General features: G+C 36.3%; 1 protein-coding gene across 1 annotated transcript; it reads left to right on the top strand.

Annotated features, from left to right (window-relative positions):
• Window positions 1-287: 287 nt before the first annotated feature.
• On the top strand, window positions 288-1,881 carry LOC129303697 (dehydration-responsive element-binding protein 1D-like). The gene is made up of 2 exons (XM_054943179.1): window positions 288-1,086; window positions 1,305-1,881. Exon 1 carries the CDS (start codon window positions 328-330, stop codon window positions 901-903), a length of 576 nt encoding a protein of 191 aa, XP_054799154.1. The 5' UTR covers window positions 288-327; the 3' UTR covers window positions 904-1,086; window positions 1,305-1,881.
• The last annotated feature ends 9,727 nt before the right edge of the window (window positions 1,882-11,608 follow it).

The raw sequence follows: 11,608 nt of genomic DNA, 5'->3' as shown, positions 1-11,608 counted from the left end.
TTCATTTTAGACGTGACTGGAGGGTAGAAATAAATAAAATTAAGGAGGAAGCATCATGTTTGAAAAGGACGAGTACTTTTAGATTTTCCTTTTCGGCACGTGACATAGAGAAACTAACTTCGCACACTTACACGTGGAACATAAAAAATGAGGCTGACACATCAATTAGCGCACGTGGAACGCGTTTTCCAGGTGCCACAAATGCCAAAAACGTAACTGTATAAAGATGGGCCACGCCGGCACGCCGTGCTCTGCAAACTAATTAAAACCATACAGCCCTCGTGAAACCCATTCTCCGTTCAACGTAAACCGCCTCTCCACATATTGATGATGAATAAGAAGCGAAGGGCAGGAAGGAAGAAGTTCCAAGAGACTCGTCATCCAACATACAAAGGCGTCAGGCAGAGAAACGGCAAGTGGGTGTGCGAGCTTCGACAACCTAACAACAACAAGGCGCGCTTGTGGCTCGGCACTTTTGCTAACCCTGACATGGCAGCCGTAGCCCATGATGTTGCTGCTCTTGCCTTCAAGGGCGATTCCGCATCCTTAAATTTCCCTGACGCTGCTCCCTCCTTGCCTCGCCTCAATCCGCTCACCTCCTCCCTCAGATCCATTCAGTTTGCCGCCATGGAAGCGGCTGGGAAGTTTCTTTGCGGCGACGATGCTGGGAAGAACATCTCTGCTCTGTCTTCGACCTGCAACCTTGAGTGCTCGGAAGCATTAGAGGAAGAAGGGGACGCGGAGGCGAGGAGCATGTATTGGGATGAAGAGGAGGTGTTTAACATGCCCGAACTCATGAACAGTATGGCAGAAGGGTTGATCATGACACCACCGGCCTTGCAGAGAGGCTTCAATTGGGATGACATCGAAACCACCACCGACTTGACTCTCTGGGAAGACTGACTCCCAAACCCCTAAAACTCGTTTACTTGCATCTGTAGAAAGTTTCAGCGCTTGCATCTTCATTCTCTACTCGTGCGTGTTCCTTTTCTTGCTGTTTACCTCGACATTTCTACGGCCAAATATGCTGTATTTGTTTTTCTGCAAAATCCAGAGACTTTTCGATGATACTTTTGATGGTTTCGTGTAAGTTGTCACTTTTTCATTAACTGCACGTACTTCGCACTGGTTCTAAAAAATATTATAAATGGCGTACGTTATATTGAATATTGGTGGCGGTTATAAATTAAAATTGATGATATATAATAGACACCCAAACTGAATATATGTGGGCGAAGCAATATATAAACTGAATATACAGGGGTCAAGTAGCGTATTATATTTTTTGACGATATGCACAACAGCAGCTAACCAGATGAATCTGAGAAGGAGAGAGCATTCTTCGAGTCATAGCGAATCGGAATGCCCACGGACATGGAAAAGGATTTTGACTTCATGTCATTTCATTTGATCAGAATGAGATGTACTATTAAACAAATACCAGGCAGCAGGAGTCGCTAAATTCAATCCATCCCAAACTGGGCTTTGTTGATTCTCTCCGTCTTATGGGAGTTTTTGGTCATTGCCAAGAGTGTGGGTGTTTGGGAGAATTACTAGGGTTTTTGTAGATGTGGATGGGTCGTGACTTAATGGGGACTTGGGCAACTACAATTAAGGAGAGGATATGGGCGACGGGCAGGAAGAAGGCAATGGTCAAGTGGTGTGGAGGAAGAAAGCTTGAGCGTGGTCGCTGAGTAGGTATGTAATATGGTTCTCTATATGGCGGCTGATTTTGGGTGGTGTTGGAGGTTCTGGTTGAAGTTGTCAGTGGATATTACAACGTTGGTGTTGGTCGCACATATAGCATTCGTTCGTAGAGTCCCAGAACCTGCTCTTTAATTGGCAGATGACTATTTTAGGGTTTGGGTTTGGCATGGTAGTGTTTTGGGCCTTTGTAACGTATTTGGGTGTTTTGTGTTTTTTAATTTATGCTAGTATCCTCTTCTTACCTTACAGGCGTTTTGTTTCCTATAAAGGTGTACCTCCGTTTAAATTTTTTTTCCCCATTTTTAATGAGCAAGATTTGGATAATTAGAATCGAGAATAAGGGTTAGACTTGAAGGCGATTTAAATAAAGGTTCTGGTTTGAAAATGAAAAGTTTTTAAGGTAATTGAGTTTTAGAACTTGTTCCTGATAAGTCATAAAAAAGGGCGCTCGAATCCTGATAAGTCATAAAAAAATCCTCCAAGTCTCTAAGCATCCTTGCCTACTCTCTTTCGATTGATAGTTAAGACTCTCTAGTTAGGGCTTTCAATGAAAATGGTACTTGCTATAATTGCTTGCTATACTTACGGTCTGATGCTCGGTCAAAGAATGGCGAATTTGGTTGATTGGGTGTGGGGGCAACACTCAAAAGAGAAGATACTAGGAGTAGCAAATAGAAGATGGAAAGCAGAATTTGAGGAAGAAGAAACGAGGAAGCTACTACTATTAGGGATATCATTCAAATGACTAGGGAGGTAATTTACCCAGTTTAGGATCTCGAAATCCAGTTTAGTAACAGAAAAAGCATGAAACATACAGATTTGTTTGATTTATTTTAAATTTCAAAATATTTTAATTATTTGTTACTATATACTTTTTAATTTATTTTTTTAAAGGACTTACGAGCTCAATCCTGAGTCTTTTAGACAAAGATTGAGTATCAAAAAATGAGGTATTTTAAGGTAATTGAGATCAAGAGCTTGAGCTTATAGAGGCCAAGCTCGCCCATACCCTACCTTTATATATACTTAATTTACTTTTATCTAATCAAATCAAAATAAGTAAGTTTTAATATATTAATAATTTTAATAATAGGAATTTATTATAGAATGAATACCATATAAATGAAACTCTTGTTTTGATTTAATTGAGGTTGAATGTATAAGTTTTTTCCTTTTTTAAATTGATTTGATTTTTTATAACACAAAAAGTTTTGAAAAAAATAGTGATTCATTGACAAAACTTATTTTAAAATTATTCTTTGCTATATCACTTCTTAAACAACTTTCGAAAAATTAATTTTTTAGTTCTTCAACTTTTAACTCACTTGTAACTCAGTTCCTTAACTATGACTCGCTGTGACTCAGTCCCTCAACTATAACTCGCTGCAACTCAGACCCTCAACTTTTAATTTACCTATAACTCGGTCCTTATTTTTTAATTTTTTTAAATTTTTTATCAAATAAGAGGGATAAAAAAATGCTCATATATTATTTTAAAATACTCTTTCTTATTCATTAATATGAGATATAAGCTAACGTGAAAAAAAATTAACAAAGGCTAAGGGACTAATTTGTAAGTGATTCAAAAGTTGAGGGACTGAGTCATAGGCGAGTTATAGTTGAGGGACTGAGTTACAGCGAGTCATAGTTGAGGAACCGAGTTACAAGTGACTTTAAAGTTGGAGGATTAAAAGATTAATTTTTCCATAACTTTTTTATCCCTTTCTCTTATTAAATGAATTTTTTTAAAGTTTACATTTTTTAAGAAATTATAATCCCAAATTAGCTGGCTTTCAAGCCGGACTGTACCAAATAGTCTGGCCATCACACAAGTACTTTGTGGTTTCAACTTAAGGCTTTTGATCATCCAAGGGGTTAAGTTGCTGAAAACCAAGGTTATCAAAATTGAACTAGATTGGCCAATTCAATCGCAACCATCCAAGTAGCCGATCCAAAATTGATACATAATCAGGGGAAGAAGTAACCACCTGAACTGGCATATTGAACTAGGAGAATTAGCATGATCTAGGAGAACTGCAGTTTAGACTGTATAGATAGTCCATTTTATTTTTTTATTCTTCCCTAATTTACAAATATGACATTGTTTTTTTAATTTACAAATATTGTCTCTCAATCTCAAACTCTCAAACCTTAAACCCAAATGGCTAAATCTCTTGCCATTGAATCTCTCTCAAGTTGTAAGAGTAAAGCATAAGCCCGATCTTCTTTAATCGTCGATTAATCTCTCTTTCTGTAACTTAATGTCCAATCCAATTCCAATAGCATTACTTAAAACTAATTTTTGAGCTGGAGGTCGAATTTAAACTGTAAACTATAGTGGCTTAAAGAGAACTCATCATCCAAAAAAAAGGGGTTTGAAAGGGGAGGAGAAGGAAAAATGAAAATGAGAAAGAGAAAGCAAACAGGAAAAATAGAGGGAATAACCTAACTTGTAATTTCAAAAAAAAAGGAAAGAAAAAAGAAAACCTCCTGTAAAATAGGACGAGGTGAATACTTGTCTGTGCACATCCTAAAACTAATCAACATATAAAATAGGCTGGATATTGTACGATCTTGCCAATATTCAATTATTAGTGCATTTATTTATTTTGTGGCAATAAACTTGATCCAAACAATGTTCCCCTCGAATTTGGATAATATGCGTGTCCCAACTACAAGCATGGGATGAGTGGCACCACACGACACAATCTCTCATCCCTAGTAGTACCAACGACCATAAAAATTTTATGGAATTAACTATGTGATTCACCCAATCTTCTCTTCAATTTTTTTTTCTGCCAATGTATATTCGGTGCAATCACGTATTAACTGGGATCCCTTTTTCCTACCATATTTTTGGTTCATGATTCGGTAAATGATTTTCTCAAAAAGGAAGATCATGTTTCTGGTTCAACCTTCCATCATCAAAATTCTTGAGATCACGTGTAGAAGTAGGATGTGTATGTTGTGCACATCCGCCATTCTCATCATCATCTTTATCAGCTTGCTTTTTAGCTTTGGAGTCTAGACCCATCGCTTTCACAAGCTCAATGATACCTTAAGTTACTATATATTAGTGTGTATTAGTATAGTAATAGTGGTTAGTTGGTTAATCAGTCAAGAAGCTGTTATATCAGTTTAACATTCTGTTGTGTTTTGTCTACATGTGTCTTAGTTAAGCTAATAATCAGAACCACTATATAAGCATGTACACACATATTCAATATTCATATTTTTCCCTTGGTGTTATATTTTCTCTTTCTTCTCTAGAGTTACAGGTATGGTATCAGAGCCTAGCCGTAAGGCTAAGCTTCAATCCTGTACAAGATTTATAAAGGTATTGGTGTTGGTCCATCTCCTCACTGTGGATTGATAAACTAGCATAACAATGTCATCATCTCAAATAGCATTAAGGATTCAGCCGTCGATATCGGCCAAATATCTCGTAGCTTCACGAACAAAAAATCATCGTGAAGCTTAATGATACTAATTACCTGATATGGAAACAGCAGGTGTTTTTCATGGTGAAATAATATCATCTCACATCCATCCTCGATGGCTCTGTTCGTGTGCCATCACAAGTAATCCAAGATAAAAATAATCGTAAAGTACCGAATCTTGATTTTGATACTTATGAGCAGCTTGACTCTGCACTTGCATTGTGGTTGTTGGCATCTATTACTACAAATGTGTTGCTGGAGCTCATTAGTCTTGAGATTGCCGCTCAGATTTGGACAAAATTGAATAGGCTCTACTCCAGTAAATCAGATTCAAAAATCTTGTACTATCAAAATCTTCTCACCAATTAAAAGAAGGGCGAGCTTAGTATGTGAGATTACTTAGCAAATCTTAAATCCATCTGTGACCACTTAGCCTTACTTGGTGAGCTCGTTTCAGAATATAATTATGTTTCATATATTTTGAATGGCTTAACTACTGAATATGAGTCTGTGATCGCCATTATTAATGCTTCCAAACCTCAATTTGATCTTGATATTATTTATATGATGCTTATGGATTCTGAAGCAAGGCAAAAGACTTTTCTAACCAATGCAACTTTAGCTCAAGCTCATTACACTATAGTGCCGTCACAACCATGGGAATATGCATTTGAAGATCCATATGTGTTTGCTGTTCAATCTTCATACTCAAGAGGCAGAGGAAGAGGTTTTCCTTCTTCCATCAGAGGAAATTATTCATGCGGAAGAGGATATGTCTTTTTTAGAGGAAGTTTTGATAAACCTACTTGTCAGATCTATATAAAAGTAAGTCATACTGCTGAGAAGTGTTATTTTCGCTACAGGTATGATTCTTCTTATATTCCACGACCTTCTATGTCACCAACAACTCCTCTACAAGCTCATTTCGTTAGTCCCAGTGCATCTTGTTCTTTTTCTATTAACATTTTTGGCTAGCTAAATCATTACTCCACATTTGTTATGCCTCCTTCGTATGTTCTAAGTAGTTTTACACCTCTATCTAGTTTAGAATCTAGTTCAACTCTACCAGTTTCAGTTGCTTCCTCTGTGTTATCTACTTCTGCTGTACCTTCTCAATCTACTCCAACTGAATTTGCATCTGCACAAGCCTTTATTACATCTCATACAGTAGTTGATGATGATGCTTGGTACCTTAATTCCGGTGCAACTCAACACATCGCCAAAACTCCTACACATTTTCAGCCTGCTGCTCCTCCACAAGGTAGTAGCACTGTTATAGTTGGTGGAGGAACTTCTTTGTTTGTTTCTTATATAGGGAATTCTTACTTAACTTCTCCTATGTCTCATTTGCATCTGAATAGAGTTTTGTGTGTACCTACTATGCAAAAAAAATCTATTATCCATTTCTCAGGCTACTAAGGAAAATGGTGTATCAATTGAGTTTTTTCCTCATGGATTTTTTGTTAAGGATTTGTAGACTCGATAAATTCTTATGCATGGACCTGAGTTAGCTGGAATGTATAAGCTCGGTGCTCAACCTATATCACCTTATTCTAGTTTTGTCTCAAGTACCTATTTGGCTACTGATTCATCATCTGTTTCCTCTTGCACGAGCTCTTGTTTTCTTGCTCAAGCTACTACAGAGTCTTTATCTCTGTGGCACTGTTGGCTTGGGCATCCTTACTTAGACACAGTTAAAAGTGTTTTATGTGATGTAAACATTTCTGTTTCTTCTGCTTTAGATTTTTCTTGTGTTTCTTGTAAACTTAGGAAGAGTCATAAGCTTCCTTTTCAATCATCTACTACTGTTTATACTAAACCTCTGGAACTCATTGTAATAGATTTATAGGGTCCTGCACCTCTTGTTTCTAATGGTTCTTGTTATTATCTTGCCTTTATGGATGCTTTTAGTAGGTTCACTTGGATTTATATGATTCATAAAAAATTTGATGCTCTTGGTGTGTTTAAGGAGTTTAAGTTGCTTGTGGAAAATTAGTTTTCTACCAAAATTTAACAAGTTCAGAGTGATAATGGTGGGGAATTTCTAGCTTTTAATTCATTTTAAACAGCTGTGGTATTCAACATAGATTTACTTGCCTATATACCTCTGAACAAAATGGGTTAGTTAAGCGTAAACATCGTTCTGTTGTTGAAATTAGACTTACTTTACTTGCTCATGCTTCGTTGCCTTTGTATTATTGGAGCGATGCATTCATGGCTGCTGTGTTCTTACTTAATAGGCTACCTACTATTGCTTTGCAAGGTTGTACACCCTTTGAAAAATTGTATGGCAAAAAACCATATTATTCAATTCTTCGTGTTTTTGGCTGTGAATGTTTTCCGCCGCTTAGACCCTATAACAAGAATAAGTTGTCTTTTCAGTCAGCTTCTTATGTATTCTTAGGGTATAGCTCTCAACACCGCGACTATAAGTGTTTAGACCGAATCACTAGACATTTATACATTACACAACATGTTATTTTTCATGAAAAAGAATTTCCTGGTAAACTCAATTTAATGTTAGAACTGTTATGTCAAACTCTTGTCCAATTTTTCCTTTTTCATCTTTTGAACTAGGTCTATCAGCTAGTAACATGACGTCACCTATAGATATGTCATTGTCTAATTCAGAATCGCTTGCTATGCCCCTCTCAATCACACAATAGTCTCCTTCTTCTTTTATCTCTACCTCAAACCCAATTCTACCTACAGATTCTGCTTCTCCACCTATTGATTCATCTTTGGCAAATCATCATCCTATGGTTACCAGAAGTAAGGCAGGAGTTTTTAAGCCTTGTGTGTTTACTGCAACAGAAGATGTTTCAGTGCCTGCTATAATTGATAAGGCTTTAGCTCATCCTGAGTGGCGCAAGGCTGTACAAGAAGAATATGATGCTCTTCAAAGGTTTCAAACTTGGGTTTTAGTCCCTAGACTTGAACATAGGAAGATTATTAGCTATCGTTAGTTATGCAAAGTGAAAACTCATGTTGATGGAACAATGGCCAGATATAAGGGTTGTCTTGTAGTAAAAAGGTATTCTCAAGAGGTGGATCTAATTATCATGACATGTATAGCCCAGTTGTGAAAGCTACCACAATAAGAATTCTTGTTACTCTTGCTATCACAAGAGGATGGAAACTGTACTTGATAGATTTCAACAATGCATTCCTTAATGGTAATCTCACGCAAGAGGTTTTTATAGGTCAACCACCAGGTTTTATTCAAACTGATTCTTCTGGTCAACCTCTAGCATGCAAACTTAAGAAGGCACTGTACGGTCTAAAACAAGCCCCGCGAGCATGGTTTCAGAAACTTCACTCTTATTTTATATATTGGGATTTATTGCCTCAAAGCTGATCCTTGTTTGTTTGTTCGAGAGGATGATAATGGTGTTTGTTATCTTCTTAGTTATGTGGATGATCTGATCTTAACTAGTTCCAGTGAAGCTACTGCCTGTTAACTTATCACTCAAATGAGTAATGCTTTTTCACTCAAAGATTTAGGTGAAATTTCATTCTGTCTTAGCATTGAGTTTCATCATACTAGATATGGTCTTCTTTTAACTTAGCAAAAGTATGTTCATGAGTTACTTGCCAAGTCTCAATTGCTCTATTCTTATTCATGCCCAACTTCGATGGTGATAAATATTGACCTACATCAGAATGATAGTGCTTCATTTAAGGATGCTAAGCTATACAGGAGTATTATTGGTTCATTGTAGTATTTATGTTATACATGTCCTGATATTGCTTTCACTGTGAATCATCTTAGTCAATTTATGTATGCTCCAACTGACAAGCAATGGTCTTGTGTAAAGAGGCTTCCTCAGTATCTCAATGGCATTAGTACTTATGGGTTGCTTCTTCGACTTGTGGCTTGTTTCAGTGTTCAGGTATATGTTGACACTGATTGGGGTAGTTCTACTAAGAAGAAATCAACTCCATTTTACTGGTAGCTTCTATGGCTTTGCAAATGGAAGACCCTTCTTGGGTCATGCACTAGCTCCATTTTATTGGGAATCATTCAAGTGGCTCTATTATTAAAGACAAAATTCTTCAACGTTATATCGGTGCTTTTTCCTAGTTTATGGACCAAAAAATAGCTTCTGCCCCCTCTCTTTCCATTTAAGAATAATGTTTTTTAAAGGGCACAATGGATAAACTGAATAATCATAATGTTATATTTATGCGCGTGCGCAGCAAGAGAAGGGGGGAGAGGGAGATAGAGACGAGGAAAACAGCAGCTGAGAATGATGAGATTATAATAGCTTGTAGTTAGGACACATATGAGATTATAAAGCAGAGAGGGCTGAAGTATAGTATTTTGTCGAAGATTCGATAATTGCATGAGTGGTCCTGAACTTAGAAAAAGCAACTAACCAATGAGCTTAGAACAAGCTTCACATTTCTTGGGCTTCACATACCTAGAAGCTGCAGCAACTCCCAATCCTTAATTCCATCAGGATTTAAAGTATTAGTAAATAGGGAGTGTGAAGAAAACAAAATCTGCACGCAGCATGTATGTGGCCTATTTAGAGAGGAAATATTCTATTTGATGTATTTAAATCACATTCTAAACATAATAAATTTGGAGACAAAAATTCCTTATAGCTTCTCAATGACAATACATAGCAATTTGACAAAAAAAAATGTAATAATTCTCCATTTCTTTGTTGCTTAAAAAATTCTAAAAAGAAAATTGTAGCTTCCAAAGAGCCACATTTACAAAGATCTATGTGACACATTTTGAATGAATTGTAAAGCATCAAGGGATGTTACTGGAACTTCAAGCTATGCCTACAAGAGCAACATGGAAATCATTGTTAGTACTTTATTAATGAGCAAAAAAGAAAGCTACTCTTGTCATCTTATACCATCAACATGCTCATAAAACTACTTTGAGTTACTCCACTTGTTGCTTATGACATAGGAAAGGCAAATGGTGTATAAAACATAAGAGCCATTAAGCTTGATGCCATTGTCTCTTCTTGAGGTTGAGCTTCCTAGAAAAAATAAAGAAAAAGTCAAATAATTTTTTATACAAGAGGAGGAAAATCAAAATTAATATTTGATCAAACTTTGTTTGTTTCTTTTTTCATTTGTGTTATGGCTCCATTTTTTTGTGTGTCTCTTTTTGATCTAGAGACTCTTCTATTTTTTCCTAATTCACGCTCAAGCCAACTCTTCATTTTTTGTTTTCTCTTTCTCCTTTCTCGCTTCTTAAAACCCTTTGGCAGAGTGAGTGAATCTAGCTCTAGTAAATCAATGTCTTCATTGTTAATAATATTATGACCCGATTGAACCTTCATTACTTTGTCACATAATTCTTGAATTCCTTTTTGCACAACTTCACATGCATTTGGACAATCTAAGACATCTACTGATAATTTAACTAATTGGGTACAAAGATCTCTATATCGACGTGCACTTTGTAATTTAGGATCACCTTGAACTTCATTTCCATTTATATCATGAACAACACCATCTCAGGCATATTTTGTCCACCTCTTTAGAATATATTGCTCTAGAAAATACATCACATCTCTTGCTTGATATACTTTCAACACATGACAACATACAATACCAACATGTTCAAACATCTTACAACTACAGGAGATAGACAAAGTATTAGAATTGAATTCAAGTGCCTATTCTCCCTCCTTACCGACCACTTCCACAACATATTTATGCATGTCCCAAACTTCCTCTCTCTCTCTTAATTTTTGTGGCCAAAAGTAGGTCTACTTGAGCTTGAAATTTGGCAAATATAGGGGGTATGAGCTTGAACAAGTTGTTTCAACATAAGAGAATTTTAAGAGATCATTAGTGAAATCTTCTCACATGAACCAAATTCACGCTACCACTCATTGTACCTCTTATCAACAACAACAAAGTGGTGGAAGAGTTGCTCAATACTTAGCTATGGTTTTGTGCAACTCTTAACATCTGCATTCAAACTCTTGCTTACTTGAGTGCTACATATGCCCAATGTCTTTGTATTTATGTTAAAACAGTGTGCCTACTTCTCTTTTATATTGTACATAGATGTCAACCAGGCATTTTCATGAACATTGTATTTTGGTTGTAAATTGCCCCATGCTTTCTCAAATATGTCTTCCTTAGTTATGTCAAACATGCATTTGTTAAAGTCAGCTAAGAACTATGATCCTCCTTTTATTAAATTTTTCAAGTGTTTTATGCCATTTTGCTCCAAGTAAAATACACACAAGCATTGCTTTGTCTTCAGAATAACTTTTCTTATAGCTCTAGCTATTACTTGGTCTTGATCTGTAAAAATATTTCTGGCCTTTAGTTGTTGTGTGCATCTAAAACTGTGTCTAATAACTAATTGAAGATTCTATTGTTTCATCGTATAATAGAGTTGCCCTAAATATAACTACTCCACTACTACTCCCCTAAAACTGATTAAAGCTTGAGAATATAGCCAGTAGTTGATGGTC

The sequence above is a fragment of the Prosopis cineraria genome, unplaced genomic scaffold (genome assembly GCF_029017545.1).
Source record: "Prosopis cineraria cultivar Desert tree isolate PC_DT_omini unplaced genomic scaffold, ASM2901754v1 PC1, whole genome shotgun sequence".
Lineage (NCBI taxonomy): Eukaryota > Viridiplantae > Streptophyta > Magnoliopsida > Fabales > Fabaceae > Prosopis > Prosopis cineraria.
This window is presented reverse-complemented; position numbering and strand designations above follow the sequence as displayed.

Coding starts and splice junctions, on each gene's coding strand:
- LOC129303697 (XM_054943179.1), top strand. CDS start 328: ATGATGAATAAGAAGCGAAGGGCAGGAAGGAAGAAGTTCCAAGAGACT.